Raw genomic sequence first — 24,094 nt, 5'->3', positions numbered from 1 at the left:
TATATATATATATATATATAACCACTCCACTCTTCAGTCTCCACAGAGCATGACTCCGCCATCTGAAAAAGTTAAATATATGAAATTAACATTAGGAAAAGAAAAAATGCTAATTCATGTCATTTTCAGACAGCTGGAATTAACATAACTTCACTCTGAGTAGGAAGCTGATTGGGAGTCCAGCTGGATTCAGCCTGCTTTGCTCTGTTTTCCATGTCATGGAGTGCAGAGATGATGCCATCTCTAGCCATTGTGAGGTTTTCATCAAAGTCCATGAGGTGGAAGGATTTTGAGTGGTTAAGAATTTTTTTGTAAATGTCTTTCACCATGTTCCAGGCCACCAATGTGCAGCCCCGGTTGAAGTAAGCCCGTGTGAAAGATGCAGCCAGGGAGAAGCAAGCAATTGCTGCGTCAGCCAGCAGTTTACAGATGTGAGCAGCAGCTTTTTAGGCCCTGCTTTTTAGAAACACAGTCAAACTGGAGCTCTTCTTTGTGGCCTGAGGATGTGAGGGTGTGACTTCCACAAGTGAGTCATCCAGAAAGAGGAACTCAAGAACAGTATTTACCACCAAGCTGTGGTGGTCAGCTGCAACTTGATGAATAGCATCCGTTTGGAACGCTTGCTTGTGTGAGAGCTTGTAAAAGAGCTGAGCAGCTTGTTGGACAGGTGTGTGAGGAAGGTCCATCAAACCTTAGGGCAGGGATAGCTCAGTAGATAGAGTGGTTGCCCCCTGATTGGAAGGTTGGGGGTTCGAATCCACTGAGAGCCTATCCTGTGGTACCCCTGAGCAAGGTACCATCCCTACACACTGCTCCCCAGGCGCTGCACTGGTGGCTGCTCAATGGGTGAAATGGAGAGGAGTAATTGTCCTACAGGGACTAACACATTACCTGCTCTGCTTTAGGTTGGAGGACTGAGGGGCACATTTGAAGACCCTCCACAGCGACCTTTATGTAGCAGGTAGAGGAGAAGTGTAAAGGACTGTGTTAAGGATGATTACTGGTTCATTTCAACCTTGTGTATTTTTTTATTAATGTAGCTGCTTTGTATCTACGAGTCAGGCCAACTCCACACTCTCCAGCTCTCATGTAGAGATTCAAGGCAGAGAGCGCTTTCCGCTTTTAGGACAAAAAAGCAGAAACTGCCTGAGGCTTTTTTTCAAACAAAGCTTGTGCATTAAAAACACGGTCATGGTGACATCAGCCATTGTTTTCTGGTTAGAGATCAGCTTGCTTTAAAAGTTTACCTAAACCACTGCATGTATGTGCCAACCACATGATATATTTATTGAGATTAGCGGCTGAGACTATAAGCCCACTATAAAAGTGTTTATCGAGGTCACAAATCAAAGGAGCATTTGGACGTTGTCCCATAGACCAACTGGACTTCTTTTATAAACCGTTAAAAGCAATCCAGTGTTAAGTCCCACATGGGTTTCATTGTTCAGACCTAGTCTTTTATATTCAGTCTGTGGAGCCATATCAATAGACAATAACCCAGACTGCAACCAAACCAATTCTACGTTAAATTCTTTACTCATGAAACACCACATTAGATCGTTACCTCTCTTCTGAACAGCTTTGTGAGACATTTCTCTTCTTGAAATTCCTCCTGGAGCTCTTCTGAATAGTGGAATTGTAAAGCGCTTTGAGGTTCTCGAAAAGCGCTATATAAATGCAATCCATTATTATTATTATTATTATTCTGAGTCTCCATCTGAGTGAGACAGAGTTGCTGTGCAGAGGTCCAGGCCTGTGCAACAGGCAGTACACCGTCTCAGAAGGAAGACTTTACATTTCTGCAATTCTCAAATATCTGTCAAGCATTATGCGAACGCACAATAAGGTTAGGTGAGATGGTGCCATTCTATCAACATTAAATCCTTTGTATATGTCTTCTCTCTAAGCTACTGCTACTGCTTTAATGAATTGTTAATGTACTGATGCATTACAGAACAGCTATAAATTGCTCACAGGGGCTAGTTGTAGGTTAAATACTCTACTTCACTTCAAGAGAGACTGACAGTGTTATTCCAAACGCATTAAAAAATCATGCTCAAAAGATCTTGGTTTATTGACTCTGGGTACGCAGCACTCCATCAGCTCCATCTGTTGTCTAAATTCTCCCAAATAAGCACTCTCCAAATAATAACAGGTGTGTTTTCTGATGAGAAAAAATGTTTAAAGAGAGGTTAAAGACAAAGACTTTACACACCTGATACAAAAACAAAGTTACAGCAGTCTGAGTGAAGGACGTGTACTTTCAGGTTATATCAGAGTGGTCTGTTCAGTAAGAAAGAGTATGTGATCTTGCGTGTCTTGATGTGTGGGTATTTGTGTATGTGTGTGGAATATGCAGCAGATCGCACGATTCTGGAACTTGACATGAAACCAAATAAAAGTCTAAATGGGACCAGTTCCAAAAATAAACAAAAACAAAACAAGAAAACCCCCCAAAAACCCAACAACAGTGACAAGTCTTGTTGTCACATGAAATGATTGTGGGCTTAATTTAAACAGTTGTTTTTGCAGCATTTTTGTGAAGCAATTAAAGTTTCATGTTGTGCTCCACAAACTCGCACTTCTGCTTGATAACCAGTAGTCTGTAGCAGAGAGCCTTTTATTTGTGGCTGCATTATTGCTCAAGACTCTTCGATGATTGTTTACTCTAAAAGAACACGCCACTAATTTAAATCATTCAAATCTGTTAGCTTGTCATCTACAGTTTGAAAAGGATGAAAGAGAAGAAGCAACCGAAGAGCTTTATTCAAAGTAACTCTTTATTGATTTTTTTTGTTTAGTTGTTTATTGTTTAGCTTATTTTTGTATTTTGAACAGCAGTGTAGTGAAAGTGTGGCCATACGAGGATAGTAATAAACTGCTGTACTAATCCTCTAATTACATTATGTCACACAGCCTTGAGTTAACATGTACTTGTGTTGTTTAATATCTAATTTTTTGTCTTCTGATTTGTGAGTGATCAGCTTTCTTTTTTTGTGAAATATGGTCTCTGCTTACTGTGCCTCATGCTGATCTGATTGTGTTGCCTGAATAATCAATGATATGCCATGACACACTGGAATAGGGTAAAGGAAGGAAGTCTAGGCTCATGTGATCATGTTCATATTGAGGACAGCATTGGTTCCTAGTACAACTGCTTCACTTCAAGTGAAAATAAACAGTTTAGGTAACTAGACAACTAGCCTCCGCTGTTTTACTAAACATGCTTTCACCTCCAGTAGTATTCTACTGATCGCAATGATTATTGTGGTGCCAACCAACTTCCCAAATGCAGCAACAGAATTGCAAAACTCCTCAGTGCAAACCTAATAAACTCACTGAAAGGTAGATAACACAGATTGATGAAAAGATAAACAGTCACATTGTTTATTTATTTATGTAGAAATAAATAAATTCACAAAAACTAACCCAAAAAGTTAAAGCAGTAGAAAAACTATGACTCATCTTCCTCATTTTAATGAAATTGAGTAAAAGTGGAGATACAGCCCTTTCTTGTGTCAAGTACGCTATGATAAAAGCTTTCCGGTTAAGCTTGTCAAAGTAAAACATAAAAGTGCCCACGTGCACATACACCAGGTTTCTGTGGCGAAAACAGATACCCAACAAAACATCTGAAAGCATGCACAGAATGACGTCAGCTACTCATGTGAGTCAAATTCTCAGGTTTCAGATTGCTTTGTTTCAGTCATTTTTTGTCTTCGTGATGTTATAGAAAGGGGATGTCCCGAATCTAGTCATAGGGACGGACTATGGGTGTGAGCACAAAACCCCCCACCCAGCTGTCTTAAAGGTAGGTGGGGAGGCTTGTTTCACAATGACTCCCCAAAAGTTTATTCTGTTCATCTGGACATACCGTCTTCAGTGGAAGAAACGTTTCGTCGCTCATCCAAGTGACTTCTTCAGTCTCAGCTGACTGCAGGTCTCCCCAGTCTTATAAACAGTCAAGATTTACTCACCTGGATGATTGAGCATACATCAAGACGTTTCCCAATGAGAATAAATCAGTCCAAACATAAAAAAAAAATAATTGTTTCACTTTTAATGCTTTGAACTAAATTAATGATGAACAAACTCTTAATTTCATCGTTTCAAAAAAAACAAAAAACTGAATGTTGTTTTCTTGTGCAGTGTCCCGTATTTTCTCGGTTTGTCTCATTTGTGTGTTTATTTACCTGCATGGCATATAACTAATATATGTACACACGCGTTGCTCAATTACAGAAAAAAAAACCCCGTGGTGAGGTTTGTGCTTTTATTTTAAAGGGAAACTTAGCCAACTTCCGCTTTCCTCTGCCTCGTTCTTCCTACTTGACAGCCTTGTAACGAGTTTCTGAGACAGCGTGCAGGCTGGCAGGCACACTGGAGGAGCAGAGCGCTGAGGGGCGTCCTGACAGCAGCAGCAGCAGCGGTAGCGGCGGTACCAACAGTGGGAGGAAAACAACCTGTTCTCCAAGTTCTCCACAGTTTCACTCCGCCTCTCTACAGCCCTAAAAACCAAACTCCAGTTCCATTAAAAAGTTTGCTCTTTCCTCTGAGGGTGGTGGAGATCATCATCATCATCATCGTCGTGTGGCTTCTTGAGTGAGCAGTGGTCATGTCGGGATCGCACTGCAAAAGTTTGTACCCCTTCAGCGGGGAGCAGCACCAGCAGGGACTGAGCTTCGAGGCAGGGGAGATTATTAAGGTGGTCCAGGCTCTGCCTGGAGGCTGGTGGGAGGGAGAGAAGGATGGAGCCAGGGGATGGTTCCCCTCCAGTTACGTCCAGGTCCTGGAGGTAAGGCTGCAGAATCGATTGTTTTGACTTTTTAGGACTGCATTAGATGAAAATGTGCTTGAGTAAATTGAACTTATTTGGCTTTAATTTTGATGAAAACAAGCAGAAAAGTGTATTTTTAATGCCTGCGTGACTCTTGACACACACACAGTAACAGCTTGGTTTGAACAACAGATGCACACTTGAAGATAAAGACAGCATTGAATGATGCTCTAACAAATAGTTTTCCCGTGCTGTGCTTATCAGATTAACTCAGACCTTCCCAGCAGTCACCTCTCCGCCTGGCTGAGCGGCTGCGCACTTCCTCATTCCATACGCATTCCAATGAAGCGCTCAGGTCTCCTCTCTGTGCGCCTGACTGCTCTTCATGGTCAAAACCTTTCAATCCTCGCCCTATCTATCCCCTCTGTGGGTTTAGCCACACTGCTGCTACAAGTCTCACTAGATCTCATACCTTAACATCGGCATGTATGGCTCTGAGAGGAGTAGTCGGTTTTTGACACCACCCTGTGTTCTGAGAGTTGGTTACAATCCTGTTGGGCACTAAGCCCAGCATTCTCAGCGATGGCATTTTTATCTTATCTAGATAGCATATGCAGAAACTTGATTAGTGACAGCTGAATGGTGCTGATGAAAAAAGGGCCATTTGCAGGGGTAAAACAAAAGACCGTTCAAGCACAGCATCTCTTATCTGGTCCCAGACCAGTTTAGGGACAGAGCTGATGGGTGGGGCAGTCGGGTGGTGCAGGTTGAAGAGTTTCATCAAGCAAACCACAGTGAGCTCTAAAGGTGCAACATGTTGGAAATGAAATGGCAGAAGGGTCTTTCTGTCTAATAATAGGGTGATGTTCACATGTTAGTGTTTTAATCATGAGTTTCAGTATGATATGGCTCCAAATAACTTTAATGAATCATGACACTGAAAGGTGTGAAAAGTTGCCTTTTATAATGAGTAAAGGCCAGGCAGAAGTCAGAACTATAGCCCCATACACTCCCATGTTACACTGCTAACACAAACCCCCTTTGGGGTCGTGTCAGGGAGGGGATCCGATGTAAAACTGGTCAATCAAACATGCGTCGCTAGCCGCTGTGTTGACCCCTCATAGCAAGGGAGCAGCAAAAATAGCTTTTTAAAAAGATCTCTATGGACAGTTTCCCTCATCATAGTCAGTGCATGATGGGTAGTTTGTTTTTAAATCTAAAATATCCACATGTGCACTGGTAAGACCTAAATGTAGGGACATTGCTGCTTTGACTGATGCATGGACAGAGGTAGCTAAAGCTCCCTCGCAGACTGATCAGCACCAGAGCCCAGATTACTGTAAGAAGTTTGAATACTGAAATAACTCGAAATGATTCACCGCGGCATGTGCATGTGTGTACATACATGTGTGTCATCTAGGAAAAATGTGGTCCTGGAAAGAAGTACCACAAACATAGTTTTGTGTGCTCTGGCAGGTGTCTGTTTGTCTGACTGTCTGCCGGTCCACGGGCAGATTGTGTCAGCTTTGTTTGAGATGTAATTACAAGACTTCACAGGTGTGTAGTAGAAGGCTGCATTCCACAAGGATGTGTGATTCCTTTTTGTGTCTTTGACATTGACGACATTTCATCTCATTTTGATTTTATGTGTTTTTGTATCTTTAGGTGTTTTTTGTTGTCTTTGAAGTAATATTTTTCTGATTTTTCTGATCATTGTTTCTCTGGACTTATTTTATCCCTTTTTTTGTTTTTTGGTTGTTTTGTGTCTCTTTGTGTCTTTTTGCTGATTTTGTCCCATCCTGTAGTTATTGTGTCTTGTATTTTTAGGATTATTTTGCATGACTTTGTAGTCATCTTTGTCTGGCTTCAAACCTTTTGTTTCATCATGATAACACAGCAGTCCTTTTAAGCATAGTGCAAATTCTACATATCAGTAGCACAATAAAACAAACATTTGCTTGTTTCTTACTGGTATAATCTTCATTGTTGCTGTTATTCTGTGGATGAAGGATGAAATCTAGTTGCATCAGAGCTAGACTGAATGCACTACGATATGTTATAGGCCAGAAATCACCTTTGAAATGCTCTTAAAAACTCTGATTAGGTGCAGTCCTCATGGTAAGAATACTAAAAAAGATGACAGAATATATAATTTTGTAGAACCGGCCAGTCTTCCCCTGCTGGGTGCACTGGCACTTTTTGTAAATCTCTGATGCAATGTGAGGAAAGAGCTCACCCCTTAAACACGGGTGCATTTGGAAACAATAGCTTGCTTATCTGAAACAAGGTGTGACTCATCACACAAATAAAATTTCTCCCCAGTTTATTGTGAACCCACAGAACTCTGCGGTCTGCAGATCATGTTTGATATATTCAATGTTGTGGGTACAACCGCCAGAAGTAACCGCTTACCCACAGTTCCTGTCTGCACCGGAGTGGAATCTTCTAAAAATAACCTTACACATCAGAGAAATGACACAAGAGTAAAGTGAGGAAAGTCACTCATCAGTTAGCTTTGCTGGTTCAATATTGAGCTGGTAAGGTGTTTTTCCCCCTGTTCTCTAACAGCATGAGTCAGTCTGTTTTCCCCAACAGGCCAGTGACGTACACTGGGTTATGTTAAGTAGTGATTCTAAAGCCGACCATAGGTATGAATATGAATGAGAATATGAATAGTTGTATGTAATATATCTTAGTTCTGCAACAGATTGGTAGCCTGTCCAGAGTGTACTCTCCCTCTTGCCGTATATCAGCTAGGATGAGCTCTAGCCCCTGTGATTAGCAGAACATGGGTAGAAACAGTTAATGACATTAACTTTGAGTGAACTAACAGTTAGTTGACAATATGAACTAAAACTAGCATGAACAGCATTTTTTCCAGCAAAGTGCAGGTTGTCCCCAAATTAATTTACTTGCCCAACTATGATTGTAGGGGGATAGTTATAGTGAGATTAACCCAAAAGTTAGCAAAAGTACCAGTTCCACGAGTGAGGTAAAAACAGAAGTCGAAGTGGCCACAACCCTATAAAATACATTTTAACTTTAAAATTCAAAAGGGTGATGTGTGTATCTCTCTCTCTATCTCTCTCTCTATCTATCTCTATATATTTATATATATATATAGAAACTGCCATATACACTTAAGGTGATCGTAAACATATAAACCAAAATAGGTTTTGCACTAAACATTCTTTTCAATGTTGTAAAGATTGTCATTTTAACATAGGAGTCGATGATCATTGGCTCTCTTTTACATGTCTGCCTCAAGTGGCCATTAGATTAACTGCAGTTTTGTTTTGTTTTTTTACTCCTACATTTGCTTCATTTTTCAGCTCTGAGTTTACAGCTACGCCTCATTAACTCAGCCGGTTCTCTTTGCATGTTGTGAAACTGGTGTCATTAAAAGCTGCCCAATTAGTTATTGGAAGTAACAGTTTGCAATGCACCCATGCATGCACAGACATCATTGCTGGGAGTATCTTGTATGAAAGAAATGTTAAAAAGGTAATTACTCTCAGATAAGATTTAAATTGTTTCCCATATTTCCTCAGAGTTTAAAATTCAGAGCAGAAAAGCAGTTAAGATATCAGTGATTAAAGAAAAGATTTAATCCCCCACCACCTCTTTCCACCCCTGTAATGTTAATCCTGTCCTAATGAGCTTAATGCAATATTAGGTTAAAGAAAACAGAAACTAAGTATACCTCTGTCAACACAGACTCTACTACCAGGATTATAGCATTATAATCTGGAATGAAGGTTCACCTCCCACTTCATGTAAGCTAAAGTACACATATTGAAACTTGAGATTTCACAGTCAGTGTGTCATCTGGGCTGTAGGTTGATCAGACATGTTTTGAAGGCTGTAAGATCGCACAATGAAATGACTAATAGTGAAAAAAAAAAAGCCACTTCTGTATTTTCCTCATTTAGTTTACGTATTCAAACCTCTGTCAAAAAAAAATCTGTTCTCTGGTGCAGAGTAACTCCGCTCCCTAACCTTCAGAATCATAAGTGATCATAAATACAGGACATGCATTAATCTCTTTGTATAGTTGGCACATTTAACAATGGAGCTGTGACCTGGCTCTGTTGTCATCTTCAGCATTGTCGCTTTGTTCTACAAACAGCGTCATTCTTCTGAGCATAATGAATCATTCACATTGTAGTTCTGCTGTTTTTAACAGACCAACACTTGTTGCTGCTTTAAAGTTGGGCTAATATTCAAAACAACTGCCTGTTAAAGACCAAAAGCTGAACTCTTAGCAGTAAAACACATTTAATATTTGCTTGTGTTTATCTTATGCTGTGTTTTCAGGATTTATTTTCATCTATTCTTTGTCACCGTACAACTTACGGTCTAATTTTAAATTTAATTACAATGGTTACTACAGCATGGACCTTTTCTAGACTTCTTGTGAACATATCATTAGTTATTGTAACATTGTACTCCCCAACGTTATTGCAAGGATGTTGCGACATAACTATAACGTAGTCCGACTGAGTCAGAGACAAGCAGTAAGAAAATGATACATGTTATAAGGAAGCTTACAAGCTTTGCTCTTCAGGAATGTTGATAACAATTAGAACCCAACCGATACAGGATTTTTAAGAATGATACAAATACTTCAAAAAGCCAATATTCTGATATATGGCCCTATTGACATATAAAACAAAAGCAGATTTCCCTAACATCTGTTTTGTGAAGATGGGATACAACGCACATCATGGTGACCAGGGTTTTGTAGGAAAGGAGAAATCACCTTGTTGGTGCAAAAATACTGGTTTATGGCCATCAGACTGTATTAGTTTTGGAGGCTTTTGTAGATTCAACCAAAGAAATGGGAACAAATCATGTCATTGCAACAGGCAGCGAGTAACAAAGTGTTTAAAGAGACCATTTTAAATTGGTTATGTTATGTGGTTCATTCATTGACCTCGGTGTTTCTATGCTTGACATATTCATAGGTCAGTGTAAGTGGCTTAACAAAGACAACAGAAAAAATGGTCAGGCAATAGCCAGTGTGCAAAGAGGAGATCTTGAGAAAGCCTGGGGAACGATTGTTCAAGATCACTATAAAAAATTACAAGAAAGTCTGGCTGCTTGGAAGCAAAATATAAATCACTGGTGTGTGACTCAAGACTTTTGCACAATACTATAGCTGCCAGGTGATGTCACAATAATAAAATCAGGACTTAACCGCTATAAAGGAGCCACTTGGCAAAGGGTTGGAGGTACCTGTTACCTTTTTAATGTAATGGCTGTATTACATATAAAATACATATAAAATTGAATTAAAATGAGTTCAAATGTGTCCAACTGCTCCTAAAAGTGTTTCCCACATAGTTACCTGCAAATATTTGGCCAAATATGAGAAACAAAGTCACGCTGTCATGTTTTTTTTAAGATGACATCCTCCCACAGTTATCTTGCAAAATCAAGTTTTTATTTGATAAGAAATTTAATAATGCTGCTCCCAAAGACGCTGTGACTAAAAACAGTGGTATGACACATTACATCACTGTTTGGCTCCTTAATGTCCAACTATTAAAGAGGAAATGAAAGAGCAGGTCGTTAAAGAAGTGATTGACTTTTTTCTATTAGGAGTTCGTGCATGGTTCGTGAATGACATCACTGCATAGAGTTTAGATGTGAGGACTTTTGTCAGCAAATGAATACCATCCTTCCGTCTTTTTAGAAGTTCCTTTCATTCGTTAGCACATTTCCATCTCTATTCTTAATCACCCCAACCCGCTGCACATCCTTTCCAGCTTGATCTCCCTGCCTAGCCAGTCAGTGCAAGTTCTTTTCCCCTTCCTTTCGGTCCGGCCTCACACACTTCAGTAAAAGCCTTTTCTGCCTTTGCAGTACGCCTAGCCTCCCAGCACTCCTGTCTACTTCTTCATCTCTCTGACTTTCCTACTTTGTTAACCTTTGTTAACCTCTTCTTTTGAATGCTTTCCTGTACTTCCCCTTGTGTCGCTTTGTCCACGTTCCTCTCTCCAGAGGATACACCAAAAACCACCTCGGCGGTGTTCCTCACTATTCTGTCTGTCCTTTCTCAGTCAACTGCCAACTCTTCCCTGGCATCCAGAGTATGTCTCCTGAACTCTGTGCATCAGTCTTCAACTTCCACCTTTTAATCCTCACCTCTCCTTTCACTTGCTTCCTCTTCTTAATTTCCAAAGTCATCCTATAGGCTAGCATTCATTCTTACCTGCTACATTCTCTCCTGACACCATATTCACATATGAATTTACTTAATAATTGGGTTATGATGAACTGACAGGCTTTTTTTTGCCAATTCACACACTGGTTGAATTTGTTTATGCAAATAACATGGCAGGTTAACTGATAATAGAATAATTTGTAGTTGCAGTCCTGGCTTCAGCATAAACAGACAGAATCCAGGCCATGCTGAGGTGACCCTTCTAAAATGGGTTTAATTCACTGAATTGTTGACACAGTGGGTTATAGCCCTTAACAACTGGGCAGAGGGTACTTATATGCTCTCGTTACTCTGGGGCTATATATGACATTTCCATAACAAATCAGGGCTCCCCATGAAGTGTTACACTATCAACATGGGCACTTAACATGTAACCAAAGCCTTGCAGCTGGGGGCTGCCTGGGGCCATCTGGAGGGAGACTCCCCACCCCCTCAATTCCTTCATATAGATAAAATATTTTTAGTGTAGGTTTCCCAGTAACTTATGGTTAAGTGCGAGTTTTCTTCCATGGAAAATGATGTAATTCTAATTTTCCTATATTTTAATATCAGTATATATTGTTTTTCCTCCAGCTTAAATGCTTTATTATTAAGTCTTCATGTAGCCAGGGGAACTACTGTAAGCAATTTGGAACAAGCTGAAAATGGTGGAGAACCACTTTGTCTGCTTAATGCTTGTCCCAGCAGAGAGTCAGCTGTGTTTATTGTGAAACCGGAGCGCTGAGAGCTATTTAGGGGGCTTCTAGTAGAGGTTTTAGGACGGTGATTTAGGCTGGCATAATCCGTAGTGTGGAATGCCGGGGGTCAGACGACTGCTGGCGAGTCTTCAGCGCACAGCCAGGTGTTTCCCCTGCGTGCTGGAAAAGTAACACCACCGCTCCTGCGCTGATGTCATTCTGAAATATAGTCACTTGTCACGGAAAGCAGTTTGTGTGGAAATATCAGCTGGATAACTGTGAAGTACCCACCTTCACAATCACACCTTATCAATCACAATCTGTTGTTTGTTTTGACACTGAAGATGAGCTGTGTTGTTTTTATATATCTCCTTGCAGAAATAATAACTTGGTGCATTGGAACAGACAAAGCAAGGTAGAATGCTTTCATTTCTATCGTTCTGCTGAACTCACGTGCAGCTATTTTAAATTGTTGCATGAGACACATTAGCTCAGTTAAAGTGCAATCATAGTTACTTTCACTTAGGCCTAATTCAGCCAAAATGTGTTGACACATTACTCCGTAATAGTGCGTAAATCTGTGTGCTGGGAAAACTCAAAATGAATGAACATATTAAACTGTTGTTTAAATCTGACTCTCACTCATGTGTGTAAAGCTTCTTTGGACTGAGCTCGGCTGAGGGTTGTGCTGTGAAGAGTATTTGCAAGCACGCATTGTCTGAGCTACATGGAAGATGGATGGTGTTGGTAATAGTTTATGTATCGAGTGTTTTTGTTGCTGGGATTATAGACTTGTTTAGGCATGTAAATTATATGGTCATGTCAGGAAAGAAGGTGGACTCCCATGGGAACTCCTGGGATCTTTAAAATCTGTTGCTGCTGTACAGCTCCATCTCCAGGCAAATGTTGCTAATAGGTATAACCATACCTCTAGAAACTTAGTTAACTGTACTAAACCTAAAGGGTGGAGTCCCTTTTTGTAAGCTACAACTGTCTAGTTTCTGTGTGATGAGATTATACTGCTAAAATAATAACATAAATCTAACTTCCTTCCTTACTATGAGATTGTAATCACTGGAAGATGTGGGGGTGGTTGTCAGCTTGTTAGTTTCTAAAAGGTGTTGCAAGGGGATGTTTTTCCCTCTGTTCAACAGTGTAATAATAAACATGATGTCTACCCTTCAGGTCAGTGCTGAGACTCAGAGGCAATGCTTCTGTTACCTAAAGCCATAATCTTATTATTTTGCATCCAAAGTTTCTGGTCACAGCTGAGAGTTGGAAAATGTGTTGATGCAGTGATAGTCAGCTCCTTCTTCCACTCCTACTCTCTAGTGCAGGGGTGTCAAACTCCAGGCCTTGAGGGCCAGTGTCCTGCAGGTTTTAGATCTCACCCTGAGTCAACACACATGAATCAAATGATTAGTTCATTACCAGGCCTCTGGAGAACTTCAAGACATGTTGAGGAGGTAATTTAGCCATTTGAATCAGCTGTGTTGGATCAAGGACACATCTAAAACCTGCAGGACATTGGCCCTTGAGGCCTGGAGTTTGACACCTGTGCTCTAGTGGATCAACTGTTTTGAAGAAATCCACCGATTTTGTAGGTATTATGGATTTTATTATGGACTTTGAGGTGGAGATCTTCCCAGGACCAAAACAGTCTCTGAAAAAACACAAATCCACTGTAAGTAGATTTATAGATCCCAAGCACCGCAAGACCCAACCTGAGTAGACCAGAGAATAAGAGAATTTATCCAAAATGATGCTGACCTAGAAACTCAACCCAAACTCTGCTGGTATTTAGGTATTGAACATGTTGAGACAACCCAATTTAAACTAACTAGAATTTGGTCAATTTGGAATTGGGTAAGGTCGGAACAAGTCAGTTCAGGTGGGAAACGCCAGATAAATTATAACATCTATAACGAAGTCTATCAGTAGGTAATTCCCAACATGACACACACAGTCTTAACCAGGAGGATTAGGTGGGACAACCTGTACTAACTGGAACATTTATGACTCTTTTCCACGAGCAATTAGTGGGCTTGACTTTGCTCTACTCTATTCAGTTTCAGTCGTTTTCCATTTCAGTTTAGCACCACCTCGCTGTGGGTGGGATCGTTATAGCAAGGCACCCCGAAAGTCCCGTGACATCTTTTGTATGTGGTACAAACACAGCACAATAATGGAGCCGATGTTTTGATACGTACTCAATCATCCAGGTAAGGAAATCCTAAAAAGTTTATGCCCTTCATCTGGACATAGTTTCAAAACGCAACGTCGAGATGATCAGAATCAACTTTTTGGGAATGGAGGCGAAGGTATAACTGCTATAGATATAAGTGTATAGATCTGTGTCAGACTCTAGGTAAAAGACGAGAGCCAGAGCACACTGTTGGTTTGTGGTCAGCCATTTCCTTCATTGGTTTGATTCTTGTTAAGAACTCACTCTCATGATTCATCCAGTGTCATGACTCCCTGGCCAATCAGTGGCATGCAGTCTGATGGCGTTGCATTTGTGGCTCGACGTAGCTCGGGGTTGAGCATGTAGTGAAAGGTATCTGGTATCAGGTACTGCCACCTAATCGTAACCCTAAAAACCAAGTAGAGTAGACTCGAGTTGAGTGGACTAGGTAGTTTTAGGATGGCACAGTAAAATCTAACGCCTCATTTCCTCTAGCGCCAACTATCAGCTGGTCACGGCAAGAACTGCATTCGTTTCCGTTGAGAGCTCAGTGAGTTTAGTACTCGAGTGGAAATTGGAATAGAGGATTGAGACCATATCCGATCTTGAGATAAGCAGGCTCGTGCAGATAAGCTCTGCACACTGGTGAGCACGTTCCTCCGCATGCAGAACATAGCATAGTAGGACATTATTTGTACGGGTGAAGTAGAAAAGTCACAGGGCATGTGAAATTCACATAAACTTGTAGAGGGCAAGATGTAACAGAACGGGCTTTGTTTGTTGTAGTGAAACACACTCTCACACACACATATATGCATGTGCTCAACGATGAGGCATTGGACAGACAATGACAGTTTGTGGGAGCATATGCACAATATCTCTATGTGACTGAGTGCATGTTTAAACAGGCATGTGAATCCCTCCTCCTCCCCGAGTGTCTGATGTGTCTCTAAATCTGGGAATGTGGCTTTGCTTTAGGCTCCCACATCTGCCCAAACCAAAACAATGTCTCCCAAGTAAAGATATGGTCCGCAGACCCTGTCACTCTGTTTCCCCCTTCAAGAACTGTTTAATTCTTTCACTGCACCACCCCTCCTACATTTACTTTCGCTGTGTCTTGACACTTTTATCTCCTTAGGTCTAGTAGGCGGCGGCCCAACACGCATGTGAGAAATTTCTCCCCCACTGAGCGAGCCCAGAGGGTAAGGAGGTCAGTGGTACAGTCTCCTCTGAGGCCCATTCATAACACAGATGATAAGATGTGTTTTCAGTGGTTCGCATGTGAGTCTTAAAGTTTTTGTTTCACATCAGATTTTGCCAGTTCCCAGTATAACTTTCATCTTTACTGTTTCCTTTTCTTTTTCCCAAAAATGTTTAGTTTGTATTAGTTTCAGTCTTACTTTGTTTTGTGGATGTTATTTGTCAGGGGAAAGAATATCATCTTTGTGACAGTTTCACATTTTGTGACCACACCTGGCTGGATCATCATCAGATCATTTGGTCCCGGGTGAAGGTGTTGATTGGGCATCTGTTGTTCTTTTCACACAGACATCAGTGTCAGCATTTCATGTGTGAACCCAGGATGTGCAGACATGACAGTGTCGCCCTAGAAAGGGAAGGTGGAGGTATTTATGAGTGAATAATAGGAAACAGACACTTCCACTTGCTGTTACACCTTTGTTCCCATGCCTCTCTGACATGTAGCGTTAGGAGATGGAGTGAGCAGGGAAACAAGATCGCTGCTGCATGCCTCGCTACAATTCTGCAGAAACTCCAGACCAGAGATGGCTCCCACTCTCAGGCTGCATCTTAGAGTTTGTGTATGTGGCTTATGCTCACTGGTGGCTGTTTACGACTCTGCTCCAGTGTGTGTACAGATGGAATTTGTTTGGTTTCTCCTCAAGACGTGCCCGACTGTATGCAGCAGGAAACGACTAAACTCTGATGCAAACTACAGGCTGCATTTTATTTTGTTTTTGAAGGTCTAATTAGAGTAAGGATCAGGATTCTTGTAACTTTGTTATTATCTTTGGTAATAACTGAAGCAGACATGTACCAACCTAACCAACAGATTACAAGCAGGGATGAATTAATACTTCATCATCATAGGTGGTAACCTTAATCCTAATCCTAAAAAAAAATACAAACAAGACAGCACAAGCGAGAATAGCCCACAGACGTTGTTTGTGATACATAGGCTGAGCTGTCCGTAGGCTGTGCTTAGAACCACCACAGAAGCCTATTGGATCAATCTAATCATACTTAAAGTTGGGTTTTGTCTTAAGTGACTCATATTCTGCTAACTCCATAGTTCTGATATTTGCACCTTACTAGTGAACTAGCTTTTCTTGATTCACAGACCAAGATAAACCTTATTTGCCTCACACTGGGCCTCGATGCAGCCTCTCCATTTAATGTCTATCTGAAACTGCTCGCTTTCCTCTCCCTTTAAGCCACCTTTTTTCTGATTGGCTGCACCTCACAAACAGGAAGGTTGAACATATTATGGTAAATGGACTGATTCTTATATAGCGCTTTTCTACTCTCCCGGAGTACTTAAAGCGCTGTATACAATATGCCACATTCACCCAATCCCACCCATTCTCCTAAGCACTGACTCTAAACTGAGTGCTTTTCTAACAATATTCACACTCTGATGAACGCATCAGAGAGCAACTTTGTTAGGGGGTTAGTATCTTTCCCAAGGATACTTGATACTTGGCATGCAGACTAAAGGAGCCAGGGATTGAACCACCAACCTTCCGATCAGTAGGTGACCTGCTCTACCTCCTGAGCTACAGCCACAGTGGGAGTGGATATCTACTGACATCATAAAGCCAGGAGTAGAAAGGGAGATCTTATTTCTTCCTGCCATTGTAGTCTTGTCACAGAAATGCAGAGCAGACTATACACTGTACGTATTCCGTGACTTGGTGTAGAAGTATGATTAACATGGATTTCATTTGTTAGAAATACCCATAATTCTTTGTATCAAGTCAGTAAAGCTGACCTGTTGCTGCCTGCACTTGTTGCTGCAAATCCACATGTTGCTGTGAGGGCCAGTACCTCCTGAAATTACAGCACCGACTCTGTGGTGCAATTTACAAAAACAAACAAACAAAAACAAATATTGAAATTCGTATTGGCCGTCCTGTCACCGGCCGTAGCGCCTAATCTGCCTCCTCGGTCTGTATCATGTGTAACTCTGTATGGAGTCATGCTTACATTTGCAAAACGGTTTCTTAATTCACAGACAGAGAACTACAACAGCAGGCTTTGGAAAACAGGAACAACTTTAAACAGCAATGTTTGTGTTAGCTTCTGCAAAGCCAATTTCAGATGATGTGTTCAGGTCATATGTTATTAAAAAATATTCATTTTCAGTTTCAATTTCATCCACTTTCCTTAATCTTCAACTCATCTATTTTCTTCTTTCTTGTTCTTTTGTGGCTACGAATGCAGTATTTACACAAAAGCCAATTCATTTTGTTTGTTACTGAGACTAAATCACACTCATTTTTGCAGGTGCTGTACCTTCAGAGTGTGGTTAGCAAGCCTGTTCTGTGTGGACAAATTCTGTTTCACTGAACTGTAGTTGGTTTAAAACACTATCTTATGTAGGAGGTCTTCCAGATGAAGGGAATCTAAGTAAAAGTATGTGGGAAGAGGGTGTAGGGGATTGGAATTCAGCCTATATATAGCACCAGTTGTCCACTTGCTGGATCATCTTTGAAATTACAGTAGTCAAGCTTTTCTCTCATGTTCCTCTAATCCAGGGGTCGGCAACCCGAGGGACGCTTGCAGGGTTAAATAATGGCACGACCATAGCTGGACTGGCCATCGGGCTACCGGGCATTTGCTCGGTGGGCTCATGATTTTTTTTTTTTTTGTAACGGTATAAACAATGAAAGGTGGTGGATTGGCCAGACGCTGGCCGGTGTGTAAAAATAACTCAGTTGTTTGGTGGTGGCTATGGCGTAGCTTCCACAGGTTCAGTAACATTAACAAGTGGTGGAGGCCAGCAGGTGTATTTTCGTTATGCTGACTTTTTACAGTCAGTTACAATAACTCCTACTAGCTAGCATGATGGAGTGCAAATGATTAGTTCATTACCAGGCCTCTGGAGAACTACAGCTGCTAACTGTGCAGGGGCGGTCTAGCAAAGTTTTGCCAGGGGGGCCAGGTAGGGCATTAACAGGGAAAGGGGGGCACAAAGAAATATTCTTTCTTATTCTCATTTAAAATGTCTGCGCTTATTAAATAATTATCTGAATCTTACAACCAAAGTTTTTATCTGATGTAAAATGTATAGAAATCATACATATACCAACAAGACTGTACATCACTGTCACAACAGCGTTTGTTTTCATTCAAAGGCTTTATGGCTTTAATACCTGGTGGGCCGGTCTCTAGTCAAAATGCCCGGGCCGATTTTTTTGTCCCAGTCCAGCCCTGGGCACGACACGCAGTGAATTAATCTGAGAAGGGTGCATTAAAAAATTAAATGGCGCGCCATGGTGCTACATCGCAAATCAGCTCGCATAGACACATTAGTTGTGCCTCTTCTTAATGACGGTATCTTAACTAACAACCCCAACTACCAGATTCAACTTGTAATTGGCTAAAAATAACTTAGCTTACTGGTGAGGGGGACGTTGTTAGCTTTCCGCATTTCCGCTCAGCGCAGCATCAGCACCACGGAAATGCACAGATACATCCGTAGACTCGAGACAGAATTCACAATGTGTTTTTGGGACTTTCAAGTGTTTGGACCAATGTTTTTTCTGATCAAACCAGAAAGCTTTAATGAGCAGCTGGATTTGTCTCGCATTAATGCCAGTTAATGCAACATCGAAGCAGCTGGAATCCACAGCTGTGCGTGTTCATGGAGCTGCATGTTCACCTGCTGGACATCACTACCTGACAAGTTTAACTGTCTTCAGAACATTGCAGAGGCCTTATTGACAGTGTTTGGCTCTACATGTCTGTGTGAGCAGATTTTCTCTCACATGAGTCCTCAGGTAGCCGTCTGAATGCTGGACACTGGGAGACCTGTGTCTCTGAGTGGGAGACCAGAGATCACATTAACATGTGTGTCTCTGTATTAACAAACATGCCATATTGGCCCAGTTTATTTTTCTTATCATTCTTGTGAGGAGACCATAAATAGCATTTGCATTTTCTGTTGTACAGTTCATTTGCTGTTATGGATAAAAAGTCTTGTTTCAAAATAGCTGATAACTATTCGCTGATAGCTGCCAACATCTGCAAACAAATATAATTCTATAAAGTGGTTCTACATAGTGTGTAACTGTTCATATAGAGCGTTATTAAATTTATTGCTAATGCAATCATATGGCACATTGACTTCTGAGGAAATTTTAGATGGCACTCGTCATCAGAAAGGTTGCCGACCCCTGCTCTAATCCAACCACATGTGATGTTTTTCACTCTTTCATAGCCTTTGCGTTTTGCCTGCTCCTTACCTGGTTTGCCTACCTGTGCATGACTGCTGCTCGTTTAGGAATGAAAAATATGGATTTTTCCTGCTTTCCTGTGTTTCAGTCCTCTCTTGGTGTAGTTTAGAGTTTCTGCCTTCAGGCTAAAAACACATCTCTGGAAGGCTTGTAGCTGCTTGTGACAGACAGCTTGGAAATAAAGTTTTTTAAATGTAGTGTTCTTGGAGCATAATTCCCCCTCTTTGCCCTTATTTTCTTTACTGGTGCATTTATGTGGATGTGGAGCTGGAATCTATACATTTTGCATAAGATTGATTGGATGATTCAGCAGTAAAATTGTGTTCAGTGACATTTTTTTGCAGCATTCAGTGTATCTATTAACTCCACTGTTCCATGTTTAATAAGATCCATTTGGTATTATCAACTGAAATCCCTGGATTGTCTTTGATTGCGCGAGGCTGTTTTCGGTGCTAAAACATTTGCGGTTGGATTAAAGAAAGAAAAGAAAAAAAAGGCAAATGTTCACGACAGAGCTGTGATTTTGCATGAACTCTCATGGGTTCATTGAAAATCAGAGCCGTCTACTACATTCTTACTTTCTGATTCACAAGATAAAGGGTACTTAAGGTTTAGATTAGAAGAGCAAGGATCTGTAACTGATGGTCTGACCCCCACAGAGTCACGACATCATGGAGTCAGTCTGGGGTTACGTGAAGAGTCAGAGGATACTCTCTTCTGATACTGAGTTGTTTATAGGCTTTCTACAAACTATTTGTTATATAATTGTTGAAAACATTTTATTTTTATTAGGGTAAAACCTTTACGTGGAGGTACTTGACATAAATCTGGGGACACTGAGCTGTGTAAAACTGTGTCAAGGGGCTTTTTTAAATAGATGACCCCTGGTTTTGGAGTGTAGGCTCATCAATTACAGCTTACATATGAAATATGAATACTTGAAATTATCTCTGTTTCTGGATTCATCCTGCTGAAAGCCAAACAGCTGCTCTGACAAAGCCTCCTCTCAGACATCCATGTGCTTCCACAGGGATCACTAGAGGTCAGCGATGCAAGATCAAAAAAACAAACTCTTTTTTTTCACACATCCTGTCACGAATCGGGAAAGACTGAGTCACTCGGACATGTTTGATGACAGCTAAGCAGTAGTCCTGTCCAGTAATCTGTAGAAACTCTGGATCAGTAAGGCTGCTTGTCGGTCCTCCTCCACACAGCCAGTGTGTGGGTGACCAGCGTTTCTCAAACCATGTGATCCCAGCGAGTGACAGTTTCTTCTGATGATTCGCCTTAGATGGACAGTCTGATGTCTGTGTTGTCAGGATGCTAACCTGCCGAAAGCTTACAGATGGATTTGTCACTCAGACTGTTGCTCAATGATGGAAACAGCTCACAATCTGAAAAGATCATGTCTGATGTCAGTGGAAGGTTATTCTGCATTTTCAAGTTGCTCAAGTCAGCAAACAATTTTGACATCTTAGGGATTTTTAAAATAGCATAGAAGTTGAAGTATACCTCATTTTCTCAAAAGTTAGATCATGAACAGAGTCTGAACTTCCTTTGAAATGTTTCTAGTATTCCCCTTAGTTCTCAGCTGAGACTGTTAAAGGGCGGAGGGTTAACTACCTAGTTTACTAGGCTGTTTTTCTCTTACTGACCTCAATGTGAGACAGCTATTTATTTAAAGGCATTTTCCAAGGGAATTTAACAAATTATTCTTGGTTTTCCAGGCAGGAAGCCAGTGTCCCTGAAATAGAGAGACCATGAGGTATTTTGTTTTCCATAATAAGAGATGCTGCCTGTGTTTGGGGATTTGTGGGAAATGTCTGTAATCGGGGGGAGAAAATGCTGGGATCTGTTTATGATAGCAGCGCGGAGCATTTCGTGGCTTCGTTTGGAAAAGATAAGATAAAAAAAATATCCAAATTTCAAAAAGTAAAATTTAACAGTTGTGGAAAATATGATTAAGGCTCCATAGTTCATTGTAAAACAGCTGTAATCACAATTTCAGCTTTCACTCTTTGTACATTTAAGCACATTAAACTTGCGTTATGCTTTAGATTTATGACGATAATTCAAACATTTCTACTCATATTTTATTAACAAAAAATTTAAGCCACTCAAGAACAGCACAAGAAATTGTAGACTAAGCTAAACTGCCCTTTTCTGTTGTATTGGTTTTATAATTACAGTCACACATTCAACAGACAAAAACTTCTTTTCTGAGACTTCTAGTGACAAACCTTACTAATTGCTAACTAGTTGATAACTTTATCTGACAGCCACTTGGTGCTCGACAGACGGAGTGGAGTGGGTGTATTGGTTGTTTGGTTTGTTTTTCTGAACAAACACTTTCTTGTCCAAAAAGACTAGCTAAAGTTGCTACAGAGGTAGCAAAAAAACCCTTTTAGCTAGGAAAAAGAAATGCTCTAATAGCTGTATTAGCAAAAGACCTCAAACTCGTCAGACTATAGAGCAACTTCAGTTGGAATTCAGCGGCAAATATCGCAGTTTATCAACTAGAACTTCAACATAAATTTTAAAAAATGCAGCATCACTCTGTGGCTTTGAAGCCTTGATGGATGAAATGTGGACAAAGGCTACGTTCACACTGCAGGTCTTAATGCTCAATTTTTTTGATCAAATCCGATTTTTTTGTCTGCTTGTTCTCACTATAAATAAAATGCGACAGCAAAAGCGCTCTAGTGTGAACCCTCGAAGCGTCCCGCATGCGCAAAAGAAGACGTCACACACAACGCACTCTGTTCAGACCCAGACCAAACAGTATTGTTTGACTGATGGCCCTTAATATAAAGACTTCGGACTTTACGTTTCCCAATTTTGCTTTAAGTTATAAAGTTATTTTGTTATTTACATATGGCCTAATAATTATCCTTATTGCTGTTTTAGAGAGGAGCGGTGCTTCAAAGGATAGCTGCAGATTTCTGTCAGAATCTGCAGATTAAACAGTTCAAATAAAATGTTCACGCTTCTCTAACGTTGTCTTCCCAACAGTTTCACTGGAGGGCCAGGAAGCATTCACGATGTCTTCTCCGGTGCTGATAATTGGCGTCTGTCTTGTGTCAGTGACGTAAGAGACGGATTTAATGCGACATGACCGTTCAAACAGCAGTCGCTTTCTAAAACATCAGATATGTATCGGATTCAGTACCACATACAAAAGTGACCCAGGTCGGATTTGAAAAGATCGGATTTGTGCCGTTCACACTGTCGCACCATGATCGGATATGTGTCGCATAGGCTCAAAAAAGTTGGATTTGATGCGCTTTCGTCTGCAGTGTGAATGTAGCCTTAGTGTAGTTGATAGTCCCAGTCTGTTGTAGCTGAAAGCTGTCAGATCAAATCACTGTAGTGTATGATATGTAAACATTTTTAGTCATCAAATCCAGTCGCTGCCAGTTTTATCAGTTGTGTGTTAGTCAAGGTAAATAAACAACTTTATCAGAAGTTGGCTTCATTTTACAAACTCTAGGATCTACAGACATCAACCGTATACTCACAGGTATGTTTGCAACTGATGCCGGTTTATACAAGAACACACAAGGTTGTCAGAATAGGATAATAGGTTGTCTAGAACTGGGATCCTCAGAGATACTGGTTTTTCAACTTTAGTTCGTAGCAGAAACTGATCAGACGCCTGCTTTTCGTTGAGTATGTTCTCTTCTTCTTTCTTTCCCAGACGAATGTAGAGTTTATGCAGACTTCCCGAAAATGTGTAATGGTTATTTCTCAACTTTGAGATAAGTCATCTTGGAAGACCACGTGTGTTTGGTGTTTTGAACCTTTAGAAACTCATCTTGGTGTGTATCATATTGTGGGTCTGCAGAATGTGCTTGTGCATGTTTTCTACTATGGAGCTCAGATTATCAGATTTTCCTTTGTAAATTGTATGCTCCGCCTGGACAGCCAAAGTCTTAAGACTTGTGTAAGTTGGTAAAAACTTGTTGTTCTGTTTAAGGTGTGTTCCAAGCTTAAGAAGAATACCATACCCCTCTGTGTATTTCCATGTTTTCTGTCCTCTATTGTGACTGTAAACAGTTGAAACGATAGCCTGGAAAAGATGAGACAGAATTAAAAACAAACAAACATGGTATTCATAACTTCAACCTGATAGTGACATTTTAATGAAACCACAATTCACTCGTTTAGATCATTGCTCAAACTAATATTTCTCTTATCTTCAAGATTCTCTAATGACATCTGAAATGACTAATACGCCTTCAATTAGAGGTTTATCTTTTAAACTGGGGTCTGCAGAGCCCGCAGAGTGCTGAAACGATTATAGTGGTTGCTCATCAGTCATCACAGGCCCTGATGAGTCCTTGCTTTCTCTACCAGGGGCAATTCTGGCAAGACATGAGTGTGGAGCCAAAGGCAGTCTGGGGCTTGGAAGGTTAACCATCTGGAATGGTGCATTATTTAAAGTTGCATATGCCTAGGCAAGCTGGCTCTCAGATTCTTAATATTTCCCACTGCCAAGGTGTTCCCATTCTCTCATTCACATCTGATTTTTATTTTTTTTTCCACGACAGGGCTGTCAGATCTGTCACAAACTTCTGTCAGGAAGGAGAGTTTTAACTTGTGCTCTTGTGGCTCGGTCCAAACTTTGCTCGCTTGTGAAATTTGTTGATGTTTGAAGAGACTGAATTTTAACACAAGACTCAGAGACACTCTTTTTTTTAAATTGTTGTGCTAAAAATGAACTAAAATGTCTTCGTGGCCAAGAGTTTT

The 24,094-nt window shown here is 40.7% G+C and overlaps 1 protein-coding gene across 1 annotated transcript in view; it reads left to right on the top strand.

Annotated features, from left to right (window-relative positions):
* Positions 1-4,361: 4,361 nt before the first annotated feature.
* The window catches only part of gas7b (growth arrest-specific 7b), a 65,435-nt gene continuing 45,702 nt past the window's right edge, over positions 4,362-24,094 (top strand). The window contains exon 1 of the mRNA XM_005923766.3: positions 4,362-4,795. Within this exon, the coding sequence (XP_005923828.1) occupies positions 4,616-4,795 (180 nt within the window). The 5' untranslated portion in view covers positions 4,362-4,615. The remainder of the gene's footprint in view (positions 4,796-24,094) is intronic.

This window comes from Haplochromis burtoni, unplaced genomic scaffold, assembly GCF_018398535.1.
Source record: "Haplochromis burtoni strain Fernald_Lab_line unplaced genomic scaffold, NCSU_Asbu1 Contig_71, whole genome shotgun sequence".
Taxonomy (NCBI): Eukaryota; Metazoa; Chordata; class Actinopteri; order Cichliformes; family Cichlidae; genus Haplochromis; species Haplochromis burtoni.
Note: the sequence above shows the minus strand (reverse complement) of the source record. Positions and strands in the feature narration are given on the sequence as shown.